Source organism: Peromyscus eremicus, chromosome 6 (genome assembly GCF_949786415.1).
Source record: "Peromyscus eremicus chromosome 6, PerEre_H2_v1, whole genome shotgun sequence".
Lineage (NCBI taxonomy): Eukaryota > Metazoa > Chordata > Mammalia > Rodentia > Cricetidae > Peromyscus > Peromyscus eremicus.
In genome coordinates, this window is record NC_081421.1 from 3,971,274 (window position 1) to 3,984,998 (window position 13,725).

The 13,725-nt window shown below is 43.2% G+C and overlaps 1 protein-coding gene across 1 annotated transcript in view; it reads left to right on the forward strand.

Moving 5' to 3' along the window:
* Positions 1-13,145, forward strand: part of LOC131912882 (FRAS1-related extracellular matrix protein 2-like) — a 33,727-nt gene extending 20,582 nt beyond the window's left edge. The window contains exons 9-15 of the mRNA XM_059265141.1: positions 1,040-1,144; positions 2,466-2,593; positions 2,676-2,810; positions 3,523-3,649; positions 5,245-5,432; positions 5,634-5,780; positions 7,791-13,145. Coding sequence (XP_059121124.1) covers positions 1,040-1,144; positions 2,466-2,593; positions 2,676-2,810; positions 3,523-3,649; positions 5,245-5,432; positions 5,634-5,780; positions 7,791-8,300 — 1,340 coding nt within the window. The 3' untranslated portion in view covers positions 8,301-13,145. The remainder of the gene's footprint in view (positions 1-1,039; positions 1,145-2,465; positions 2,594-2,675; positions 2,811-3,522; positions 3,650-5,244; positions 5,433-5,633; positions 5,781-7,790) is intronic.
* Positions 13,146-13,725: the final 580 nt, after the last annotated feature.

A 13,725-nucleotide genomic window follows, 5' to 3' on the forward strand; every position in this document is an offset into this window, starting at 1 on the left:
TCCCACCTATACTTCCTGCCTGGCTACTGGCCAATCAGTATTTTATTTATTAACCAATCAGAGCAACACATTTGACATACAGAACATCTCACAGCAGTGAGTTGTTTTTTTGTTTATTTGTTTGTTTTTTTCAGACTCACTTTACTCTGCTGAGTCTATGAACATCTACATCACACCAACATGACATTTTCCCAGCCAGGGAGACAGTAGAAGTCAATAGCACATCTGAAGTATAATTCCATCATACAGGACAGATTAAAATTCCCTTCATGCTGTGAGGAAAAGTGCAGTGACCCCCTAGATAACCAATCCAGATTGTGTCAAGAGTTTTAACTCCACATCTCATCTTAGAAGATACATTTAAAATTAGTGCCTCCCCTGCTCTCTCTTTTAGGTGGAGGCAGGGGTTGGGAGAATGTTACCAGGCTGACCTGGAATTCACTGTGTAGCTCAAGCTGGCCTCAAATTCTCTCTCCTACCTCTAGCTCTTCAGTGTTGGAGAAGTATTTGAAATCCTGAGCTGATTTTTGTCAGCTTATTAATTTGGCAAGGGTGGTGGTGGTGGTGGTGGTGGTGGTGGTGGTGGTGGTGGTGGAGAATCATCAGAGTTTTCTTTAAACACATAAATTTTGCAGTTGTTCTGGGGAACTCAAACCAGTTCCCACTTACCTGTTTTAATCTCTACAATTTCAACAAGGTCATTTGTTTGTCATTTCTCTCAAATTACAGCTTTGTTTTTATAAACTAAAACTGAAAAAAAAAGCATTATAGCCATCTGTATATTTTATTGTTATTACTTAATTCATTTTGCCCCCCCCATTATCCTTATAAAAGAAAGAAACTTGCACCACTTTTTTATTGTTGTTGTTATTATTATTACTATTATTATTATCTAGAATTCAACTGATATTATCTGCTCATAGAAAGTTTAAAGACTTTTTCTTAAGAATCTGTACATTAGGCCCAGTGGGTCAGAAAAGAATCTATACATTAGGGTCTCTGGCCACCTATAGTTTTACCCTCATGTACTTCTCTATAGGTTCTCTGTATCCAACCAGCATGCGCATTGGTGAGGAGGGACGCCTGGCTGTGAACTTCAAGACAGAGGCCCAGTTCCATGGCCTGTTTGTGCTGTCACACCCTGGTAAGCCCTGTTGTCCGTGAACAGCCACCTCCCACAGAACTACACGCACATCTTCATGTGCACACACGTCTCAACATGCTTCCAGGCTCTTCATTTCACATGAGTTCAGTATGTGTAATTATGTCCTTCATGTTCAGTCATCATTCACCTATATCTTACTCTATTGGAAAACGATCACTATGTAAACTTTCAGAGAAAATGTGACATCCCTGAATATGTATAAAACAAAGCCTCACTGGGAATATTTCAATGAGAAGTTTCCTTCGATAAAACACACTGAGTAACTGTTCTTTTCTGCGCTTTGTGTCTGTGACACAAAAACCTCATTTCAGTTACCTTATTCTGCTGGCACTTTTCTGCTCATGGTTTGACACCACCAGTTTTTTTTCTAGGTGTGTGAGAAACTTATGAATGGAGGCAGAAGAGGCATTTTGCTTCATACTCAAGCTTCAGACATGTTAACTGCAATTGGTAGAGCCTGGCTAAGCAGTAACTGGCTGTGCTTTGAATATTGATAAGACATCTGTCAATAAGCTCATATTTGTTTGCTTTACAAAGGCTGTTTCATTAGAAATCACTCATTTTTTCTGTGACTTTCCACATTGCCCGGTTGGTTTCCCGGGTCACTGCAATGCCACTTCTGTGGTGTTGAAAGAGGAAGCATTCCCTGGCTGTCTTCACAGCCATTCTTTTTCTGGGCACCAGCTCTAAGGAAGGAGAAAACAGCTGTATGTTCAAGAAGAAAAGAGAGCCCGTTGTAATTTTTTAAGTAGATTAAGCTGTAAGAAACATAGAGCCAAAAGGGATCATATGGCCTCATTGTGAGGATAAGTTCTGGAGAGCGAGGATTTCCTGGATGTTGTTGTCTCTTCCAAGTGCCCACTCTAATGAACTGGATCTGTGATTAGCTCCAGTGCAAGCAATCTAATTAGAATTGGAGTTCATTCATCAGTTGGCTTTGCTAATGGAATGTCTTAAGTTCAGCTCATGGCTTTGGTGTGCTATTCCAGCATTCACTCAGCCTGGGTTGCCCTGCACAGACTCCCTGGAGAAGCCCTGAGCACCTACCTTTTGGCCAAACTATATAGATCAGAAAGACAGCAAATGAGGAGTCCAAAGTCTCACAACCTATCTGGGTGCCTTTGGAGAGTCCCATAGTCACTCTCTGCCCAGGATTTTTTTTGAAATGCAGATAAACATACCAACCTTGAAGGCTTATAAGATAGAATTCAACACCAGGTGACATGTTACTTTGAAAACTACCAATTGTGGACTTTTCAATTTAGCCTCTAAACCATTGTCTCTCTTGGTATTTTTCCAGCCTCCTTTACCAGCTCCGTGATCATGTCTGCTGACCACCCAGGCCTCACTTTTTCCCTCCGCCTCATACGGAGTGAACCAACCTATAATCAGCCGGTCCAGCAATGGAGCTTTGTGTCAGACTTTGCAGTAAGTGGAACCAAGACCTTTCTCTGCTGCCTTGATGACACTACACATTTCAAAGTGAAAATCCCTTCTCTCCCCCTCAAAGGTCCGGGACTACTCAGGCACTTACACGGTAAAGTTGGTGCCCTGCACTACCCCACCCAACCTGGAGTACCATCTGCCTGTCACCTGCAACCCCAGAGAACCTGTCATCTTCGACCTTGACATTCGATTCCAGCAGGTGTGTATCACAGAGCTATCCAAATGGGACCCACTTTGTTCAAAGTCAGGATTTTCTTTAATCAGTACACGTGTTTCCACAAGTGGGTGACCTTTAATTCTTGAATGCTGAGAGAAAAGGAAGTTGAACAGAAAGGAGCCGGGAGAGCAAAGGAGAAAGGAATTCTCTTTTGTCTGTTGTTATTTCCAACACAAAGACCATTGTTCATGGAGGAGCTACTTAGCTGTTATCTGATCTTTCTTCTCCTGCAATGTGCTGTCTTGGAGGTGTGACGATTTTCTGTACAATTCTATACTTCATCTTGTTCTCAGTCTTCAAGGAATATGAGAATCTACCTCTTGATACATAACTGGCCATAGGTATTTGTAAAAATTGAATACCAGCCTCGGTCCAAGAACTTATACTGTTAGCCTCTTGCTGACCGCGATACTTACAAATACTTTACATAAGTGCCCTGATCAACCTGTAGATACACGTGCAAGTGACGCCACTTTCTCTCACTCAAAGGGAAGAGATGGTTTAACACCACCAGTTTTATTTCTCAGTAGCAACATCAGAATGATAGCTCCTTAAGCTACTTTGGATGGACAACAGCATTTCCAGGACGGGTTCTTCATGGCAGTGTGTGATGATAGTGTGCCTTTGAGCAGTGGCTGTGTGCTTGTGTACATCAGAGCTGCTGATACATATAAGATTTCCTCTCTGGCTTTAGGTCAGTGACCCAGTGGCAGCCGAGTTTAGTCTGAACACTCACATGTACTTGCTGTCTAAGAAGAGCCTCTGGTTGTCTGATGGATCCATGGGATTTGGGCAAGAGAGTGACGTTGCTTTTGCAGAAGGTAACACTTGCCAGATGAGATGATGGTTCTGTTGTCCTGTGTCTGTGATGTCCTGTGTGTCTGTGATGTCCTGTGTGTCTGTGATGTCCTGTGTGTCTGTGATGTCCTGATGTCCTGAGTGTCTGTGATGTCCTGATGTCCTGTGTGTCTGTGATGTCCTGTGTGTCTGTGATGTCCTGATGTCCTGTGTGTCTGTGATGTCCTGTGTGTCTGTGATGTCCTGATGTCCTGTGTGTCTGTGATGTCCTGATGTCCTGTGTGTCTGTGATGTCCTGTGTCTGTGATGTCCTGTGTGTCTGTGATGTCCTGTGTCTGTGATGTCCTGTGTGTCTGTGATTGATGTCCTGATGTCCTGTGTGTCTGTGATGTCCTGTGTGTCTGTGATGTTCTGTGTGTCTGTGATGACCTGTGTGTCTGTGATGTCCTGTGTGTCTGTGATGTTCTGTTGTCCTGTGTCTGTGATGTCCTGTGTGACTGTGATGTCCTGTGTGTCTGTGATGTCCTGTGTGTCTGTGATGTCCTGTGTGTCTGTGATGTTCTGTGTGTCTGTGATGTCCTGTGTCTGTGATGTCCTGATGTCCTGTGTGACTGTGATGTCCTGATGTCCTGTGTGTCTGTGATGTCCTGTGTGTCTGTGATGTTCTGCATGTCCTGTGTGTCTGTGATGTCCTGTTGTCCTGTGTCTGTGATGTCCTGTGTGTCTGTGATGTCCTGTGTGTCTGTGATGTCCTGTGTGTCTGTGATGTTCTGCATGTCCTGTGTGTCTGTGGTACTTTGATTTATTAAAATTTCCACAGGGAAGCCTATAGCCTCTTTGACATAATAGATATGAGTCTTTCTCATTTTTACTTACTTGAAGAATGACTGAATTTGGTATGTGATACTGAATGGTTTTTACATTCCAGGAAATATTCCTCCATTTCCATTTCCCAAGTGACTTTTGGGGCAGTCTGGGTTTTGTGTTCATTTGTTTTCAAAATTCTTTTTTAATTTTCTTAAGTTGAGCTCTCTGAACTGTGTGAGCAATACCTCATAGGTAAAGACTGTGCCTCCCTTGTTTGATGCTATATGCTCAGCTCCTAGCAAAGTATGTAGTGTTCCCAGGGGCTGCAGCAGCAGCCATTGAGATGTAGATGCAATGTCAGGGGTTTTGGTAAATCCACCTTCAAAAGCAAATGAACTGAATTAGGCTTCTTATTGATACTTGTAAGTATCAACATTGAATCAATACTTATTCTTTCTTTCTTAGTGTTCTTTTGTGTTGTATTAGTCCACATATCACCAACTAATTAACTCATGTAAACCGGAATTTGACCACAAAGGGGTGTTACAATATCAAGTTATAGTTCAGACCTTCCGATTACTGCCACACAGGTTTGAGAATCAGGGGCTCCACATGCCTTGCTTTTCTGTGCTCAGTCTATAGGCGCTCTAATCTGAGTTTCGGGGAATAGACAGGATCCTGGGACTAACACAGAGAGAGCTTTCGTGTCCAGTGACCGTTTAGGGAGCAAAGGAAATAATCTGTCATTGTTATCATTATAGCTGGTAGTGTCACCACATACAGCAGAATTCCATTTCCGTCTCTGTTTCAGGGGACATGATTTATGGTCGTGTCATGGTGGATCCTGTCCAGAACCTTGGTGACTCCTTTTACTGCAGCATTGAAAAGGTGTTCTTATGTACAGGGGATGATGGCTATGTGCCAAAGTACAGCCCAGAGAATTCAGAATACGGCTGCCTGGCTGATTCTCCCTCACTCTTACACAGATTTAAAATCGTGGTAAGTGCTTTGACCAAATGAACTGTATCAGGTGTCAAGGATAAGCCTTCTTACCTTGTATTTTAAAACAATATCATTTTATTTAAATTACATAGTGACATTTTATGGTGATTTGTACTTGCCCAAAGTTACAGGAGAACTTTCTGTCCCTGCAAACTTGGCATTGGCTACAGAAGTAATCATCTTCCTTCTTGCTTCAAGGATAAGGCTCAGCCTGAGACACAAGCTACCAGCTTTGGAGATGTTTTGTTTAATGCCAAGCTGGCAGTGGATGACCCTGAAGCCATTCTCTTAGTGAATCAGCCTGGATCGGACGGGTTTAGAGTTGACTCAACCCCACTCTTTCAGGTAGGTCCAGACATACCTACAGCAGCCATGTAACTGGTAAGTTCTTAACATTCTGTCTCAGGCGTATCATAGAGAAAGGAGAATAAGAGCAGTCGTGCATATAGTGTGGGGAGAATGGGAGTGATTAATGCATTCTAATTCTACCTATTATTATCTTATTGATGTATTAATATAAGACTGCTTATTGGTGGCTGGAGAGAGGGCTCAGTGGTTAAGAGCACTGGCCACTCTTGCAGAGGACCTGGGGTCAGTTCCCAGCACTCATACATCGGCTCACAACCATCTATAACTCCAGCTCTGGAGAATCCAACGCCTTCTTCTGTCCTCTTCGTGCATGTAAAAACATGCACAAAAACATTCATGCAGGCAAAATACCCATCCACATAAAATAAACAAATCTTTTTTTTCCAAAAGCATGTATAATGAAGACTCTTTTTCAGCTTATCACATGTGTCTGTCAGTTGGGCAATTTACTTTTCTTAGTCAAAGCTTCCTTCCTGTGTTTTCATGATCCATCTTTTTGGAGTATGGTCTTAGATAAGTTGATAGGGTCAGAAGAGCAATCATGAATGGGAAGTAAAATCTCCACTCTTGAAGATTCCATAAACCAAGACCAAAATTCCTGACCCAGAGACGGAGGGTGTAGAGAGCTGCAGGTAGTCACGACGATGTTGGCAGACGTGGGTACGACAGCTAGGAATGTGCCTGTGCCATGGGCCAGTGTGTTCTTTAGGATATTTACCAGGGAATTACACAAACAGGATTGTCTACACACAGGGGAGATGTGTTCCTCTTTCTCACCCTGAGGAAAGAGTGTGTGTGTGAGGGTGTGTGTTGGGGGTGCTAGAGGGAGGAAGAAAGAGAGAGCGCGCGCACATGTGCCCACATTACAGGTGTGTGCATGTGCATACGTGTACAAATGAATGTGGGGGTCGGAGAACACTTTAGGTTCTCAGGAACTGTCCACCTTGTTTTTCAGGCAAGTCTCTCACTGTGCTGGAGCTCACCAACAAGGGCAGGCTGGCTAGCAAGCAATCCCTAAGAGTCCAGTAGTTTCCGTCTTCCTAGTGTGGGGACCACAAGTGTGGGTCACCACGCCCTGCTGTTTTACTTAGGTGCTGGGGCTCAAACTCAGACCAACTGAGCCATCTCCAAGGAAGGACCTTAAGAAAGCCTGTTCTTCCTCTGAATCTTTTCAAACAAGTATTCTACCATTTTCGTTCTGAACTCTCAAAACAGTTCACTTCAAGAAATCTTGGATGCCGCAAAGAATTATCATAAAAAAGCTTAAAAACTGATTTTCCAGCAGGTCATGGTGGCACATACCTTTTATCCCAGCACTCAGGAAGCAGAGGCTGGGATCAGGTCCATCAGTTCCGTCAGTTTCAGGCCAGCCTGGTCTACACAGTGAATACTTCCAGGCCCCCCAGGGCTAAACAGTCAGATTCTGTCCCACAAAAGAAACTAAGAAAAACCTGATTTCCCAACCCCCATGACTTTGCATGCAAATAAGTAACTGCGGAAAGACTGGGGCTCAGCAGGTTCGAGCTACAGCTCTGCCTTTAGCACTGAAAGAGACAGAGCAGCAAAACACTCAACTGTGTATGTTCTTGTTAACCTGCTTTTTAAATTAGTAAGGTAGACTGAGAGATCAAGAGAAAATTTACAGTGTTTACTGTGGCTGTAAATATAGTACATGATCACCCAAGAGTGGTACAGGATGGTCTGAGGGCATAAGGCAATATACATTAGATACAGCGCTTGTCTAGCGTATATAAGGGCCTGAGATTGAGCCCCCAAACTGCAAAATAAAGAGGAGTGAGAGTTACACAGAGTGTGTTATGGAGTGGGGTGGTTGATACAAAGCCTGTCACTGAAGACCATGGTGTAGATTAATTCACAGACAATTATTATTTATCACAACCTCTGTCACTGATTTCTCTTGTGGATAGTCCTGAGTTGGGTCTACATAGAACTGAGTTTCCTAACACCTAGGGTTGTGTTTTCTAGGTTGCTTTGGGCCGAGAATGGTATATACACACCATCTACACCGTCAAGTCAAAGGACAACAGCCATCGAGGGATTGGCAAGAGGAGCCTGGAGTACCAGTACCACTCTGTGGTGCATCAGGGGCAGCCCCTGGCAGCTACCAAGAGCTGGAAGAAGAGAGCAATCAGGAGCGCACCCTCACTGGCACGGGAAATAGGTGCTGAGAACAATCGGGGAACAAATCTCCAACATATCTCCCTGGACCGCCGTGACAGGAGGCAGGTCCCCCATGGAAGAATCCCTCCTGATGGCATCCTGCCCTGGGAGCTCAATAGTCCCGGCTCTGAAGTCAGCCTTGTCACTGTCTTGGGAGGCATCGCTGTGGGACTGCTCACCGTCTGCCTGGCTGTGGCTGCAGCCATCCTGTGCCGGAAGAAGAATATCAAGGGTAAGGAGGCTCCCCAGGGCTCTGGAAGCAGCAAGCCCATGATGCCCCCACAGAACCACTACAGTGACAGCTCAGAGGTGTGATAACCTCCTCTTCATACGCCTCAGAAAAGACCATGGAAGAACCCCAACTGTTTGGGACCAGCCACAGAGAACTGGGGACTTCCTGTGACAAAAGGTGCTCAGAGATTCTGACTGTGTTCAAAGATTTTGATTTAAACTCCACTGTATCATACACACATCAAAAGACAAATTCAGGCCGCATCTTTCCCACTGCCCAGAAGGCATCCAGGATGTTTTAGAGCCTTGGATGGCTGTCAGGAGAGGTGTTTCTTGTTTTGGGCATCAGTGGAGGTGAGCCGACTCAAAGGTGCTAAAGGACTTTCTGGGAAGTCTGAGAGAAGTTGTTACTGCTCTATCATTACATTGGTGTGGACTTGGAAGATGCAGTTATCACATTGCTTATTCACTATATAACTGAAAGGTTTTCATTGGTAGTCTGGAAGAGTGATGGACACGCTATTATGACAAGTTTTCTAATCCATGAAGACAGCATGAAGTCATGACCAGGGCTAGCTCAACCCACAAATCACTTCTTCCTGTTGGGAAAACATAGAAGGAATGAGTAGAAAAAAAGGAAAACTCCTCATTTGGATCTGAATTGTTTCTCATTCTCCTCAGACCTCCTTTGTCTTGCTTGCTTATTTAACATTAAATTAAACCAAAGAATATATTAATTCTGGAGATGATTTTTAAGAGACTGATATGTTTGGTATATAGTAGCAGCCACGCTCTTGCTAATCAGCCTCACTGGTGCCCAGCCTTAGTGAGGAGTGAGAGAGCCGTAGACTTGATGACGAAGAGATGCCACAGGGTTAGAGTCACCATAGGACAATGTTCTTAAGAACTGAGCCTAGATGTTTGCAGTATGTATTGAACCCATAAATAACGAGAAACATCTTTACCAATGGTGAAGGGTGAAAGCAGTACTGATTAACGTGCTATGTGCAACCAGAATGCCTCTGAGGCACGCTATCTAGAACAGTGACAGCAAACGACGTTAGCACTCAGATTAACACCCACACGACAACAGCCAGTGCTTGTACCAGCCCTAGAAAATCATATTAGGTTTACATCTGTTTAAATAATGGGAATCTCTATACATGTCACTCTGGAAATTGTCTTGGAGGTGGCGGGTGCTGTCAATCATACTGTTCATTGATCCAGGAAGAGAACATATCGGTATAGTCTCTCCAGTTCAGAGAGCCGGTGCTATGAGATCCCCCTCTGGGACTTTATCTGGTGTGTCACTTTGCTTATTCACTGTGCAAAAGCTTCCTTGGCACTGCCTATCTCTTCAGAAATGTGATTTTACCCTACGTCAGAAATTCTCTTTAGAAGGGAGGCATTTCAGCAGAGTAATGGCCACCTCCCTAAAACCTAGTAAATAGAGTTCATACAAAAATAAAGTGCCTTTGTTCTTAAACCTAACCCTCCAGAGCTGCATGGAGTCCCTTGCACTTAAGCCACACCCTGGCCAAGCTGGGCATCCTGGTAGAACAGAGATATTTGGAAGGCAAACTTCATCTCTGTCATTCCTGTATGTCAGTGGGTGTCTGTGAGTACCAAGCATCTCTCCATTGAGAAAGGAGAGCTACACTGTCCTGGAGGAGAGGAAGTAAGTGTCTGATGCCTGCTTCCCTTCCCATCCAGTGTCTTCCAAGGGAGGAGGTAGACTCCAGTGTCCTTCTATTGGGGAACTTATCAAGTTCTCTCTACAACTCAAAGGTTCCCCCAGAGAGCTCACAGGAACAGAAAGTACCATCTGTCCCAGGGGTCAGATCATATGCTTTGTTATCAACCTTTCTTTGTTGTACTTCCGGCAGACGCTCAGCCCCATGCTTGGCTATCTCACCATTTGGGAATTAATGAGATGCCAACAGCATAGGAATTTTGACTACTTAGCTTTGGTTCAACTTCTGAAGGCTGTTAGAGCGAGTGTTCTCGGTTGGCTGTCTGTCACCAGTAGTTGAGAGCTTCCGAGTCTGACTACCCTGTGGTCCGCAGGTCAGGAAGTGAATATAGTAATTTGTGACGCATCATTATAACACATGTTTTAGACAGGCAGCTTCTATGCCAAGTTTCAATCAACCTTCTGTTGTTCTAATGCAGCTATTGTCTATAAATTAGATGGTATAGTAAATACAAAATAAGTCTATCCTCCCCCAATAGGAAATGTCAGTATTCTTTCTCTCTCCCCCACCCCTTCCCTGTCTTCTTTCATTTGTACTTTTTCATAATTTTAAAAATATCTATTTACTAAATATACTGCTTAAAATACAGTCATTGTTTAAAAAATCTTTTCAATAGGAAAAAATGTTTTTCTAAATAAAATCCTTGTTTCCAGTATTTTTTTAAATATTCTGATACTTTGAGAACAAATACACAAAGTAACTTCCCACAGAGAATAGGAAGTCAGCAATTATAGCTCTTGGTTTCCTCCAGACCTCCTGATACAGACCAACATCTGGTTGATATTACACACTAAAAGGTAAATGTAAAAATAAATGTTACTATGAGCGGCTCTCGTAAGCATATGAACAAGAAAACATTAAAATCTGAGAGTAATGGGGCTGGAGATATGGCTCAGCAGGGAAGTATGCACAAAATAATAATATACAGTCAGTCCTGGGGGTCATACTAGGACTCATACATGCTAAGTGACGCTACCTCTGACCTACAGCCCTCAACCCTTTCCTAACGTTTTGATTTGAGGCAGTCTAAAAGGTTGCCCTGACTAGCTGTGAACTTGCTCTTTAGCTCAGGCTAGCCTGGAACTTTCAGTCTTCCTGCCTCAGTCTCCCATGTAGGGAGGATCATAGGCCTGCAACAGTACTGCCCTGTCATCTAAGATTGCTCATCCATTCTGAGCGATGGCTGGACATCAGGCTACTCACCTTGTCTCTGGGCAGCTGGTAATCAGGTAAGGCTTTGTCTTTGGAGGAATGAGTCAAGATGGAACAGAATTCCTTCTAGATGGGAACACAGAGGCATGTACGTCTGTGACCCACAATGAAAACTTCTTAGAACATCAGCATTCGATTCCACTTTTTTAACCTTATAGATAATAGCAAATCCCGTATGAGCACTGTGAGTGAAGACCCATACACAGCCTGGCGTTTGTAAAGACTCCATGTATACTCAAAGCCAAGGGAGCCCCTATGAGCAGCAAGAAGGTTCTATGAAGCCACCTCACTGTGAGTTCTTTCCCACGGTAAAAATTTCAAAGTCAATATTTAAACATGTAAAGGTGGCGGATCATAACTTTAATCTCAGCACTCAGGAGGCAGAGGCAGGTGGATCTTAATGAGTTTGAGGCCAGCCTGATCTATATAGTGAGGTCCAGGACAGCCAGGGCTATGTAGAGAGACCATGTCAAAAATAAAAATTAGAAAAAAATTAATGTAAAAATGGCTGGGTATGGTGGTACATGACCTTAATGTCACCCCTGAGGAGGGAGAGGCAGGTGGCTCTCCATAGTGAGTTCCAGGTCAACCAGAGCAACATAGGGAGACCCTGTCTCAAAACCAAACCAAACCAAGTGTGTGGAGATTACAGAGAGCCTTTTCTGACGCATCAGTGCTGAGGGTTAGACTGTTTCCAGAAGGAAACATGAAGTAGCGATCTCAGAACTCAATGCAGAATCATGGAGTTTAAAAGTTGGAGAGTTCATATGGGAAAATCTGTGTTTAATGTTGACAAGGAAACATTCAGTTCTTTGATAGAAAGAAAAGAGAGAGAATATTTGTGATGATGCAAATACTTGACAAATCGGAAATTCTCAGAATTGTATGACCTTGAAAGCAACCACGTGACAATCCTTTTGTGTTCTTCCCTCTTGATAGCAACCATGAGACAAAGTCCATACAAGACTTTTCATGGACTTACTACGCAAATTAGTGGGTTGCAAATGCCTAGTTGCTTACCAGCACTCGGCTGTGTATAGCTAGGAAGAAAACTGTAACTACCACTATTACAATGCCCACAGACACATGCACACAAGTAAAAAGAATCTCAATTCTAGTAGAAGGTGCTAAATGCATCGCTCTCATTGAAATAACATGGGCGATTTTCAAGGTCAACACAAAGGTCATTTGTAAAAAACCTATTGTGGGGGCTTCTGATATTCCCTATTCAGCAACCCAGGTGAAGTCAACAAGGGTTTATTTTTTTCAGGGCTTGGACACTCCCCCACAGTGTCTGCAATGAGAGAGAGAGAGAGAGAGAGAGAGAGAGAGAGAGAGAGAGAGAGAGAGAGAGAATATGTAAATTTTAACTAGCAAAAAATAAATAACATATAATAAAAATGACTTACACTATAAAAAGTTGGTCTTGGATTAGAATAAAACATAAGGTCTGTAAGGTAGAACCCAGTACCACACAGTACACAGCAGTCTTTTCCTGCAATGGGACTTTAAGCTTATGACAAGGATTTTATTTTGTTGTTCTTGTTAATTTTTGTTTTTGCCCATTTATGTATAAAAGGAAGCTTTATCCTGGACATGGACTGTGTTTTATAATTGTATTCAGGACTTCCTCCCTTCCCAGGTTCCTTCTAATACATTGGCAAGCACATTTTTATCTACCACTGAGAGGCACATCTGTATCATGGAATTATTTGCAGCCTTTCCTGTTTCCCATGGGAATGCTTCAGAAACTGATAGGGTCTCGTTGTTTCTGTATTTGCATATTTGCTGGACATTAAAGTTTATTCCTGGAAATCTAACTATGCAAATAGTTTGGAGCCATTCACTCTTAAATCAATGGCTTAAATAACTCCTTCTGTCATTTGTACTATAACTACCCCTGTGTTGCATCGAATTATATCATGTGTTTAATATAAATAAAAGTCCTTATCATGTGTGTTCAGATGACCGGTTTATTGTGTTGCATTTCTGTAGCTTTTGTTTCTACTAAAGGGACAAAACCCCTGCAGGCTGCTAAGAATAGTATTCTGGTTCTGGATCGGAGCTCACACATGCCCCTTGGTGGGCATATTACTTCCACTGCCTTTCTGAAAAGAGTAGTAAACATATTCTGCCTTAGATATACTCACAGGTCCTGGTGCTTGGTCACCAGCTGTAGCAAGATACAGTCAACGGCCCCCTGGCAATGTATGTTTCAATGAAACAAGTTCACTAGTCCTTTGTTGTGGGGTAGTTAGGCCCTGTTGTGATTAGGAAACCTGGCCTAGCTTCACTGATGAGGATGAATCCACCCTTCTGGTCTTTACTACTAATGTAGACTGGTCATCCTTACCCGGACTTCACATCAGCCAATGATAATTCTGTTAGTGTAGATAAAGCTTCTGGCCAAGAGAAGAGAATCTCTGGCCTGGGTATAACATTCCAGTTGGGAAGGGTCAACCCCGGCTAAGGGATCAGTTCTAGGGAGGTCTGCTCACCCTAAGCATTGCTAAAGAGATAGGTGGAATAATTCATCTTTTAAC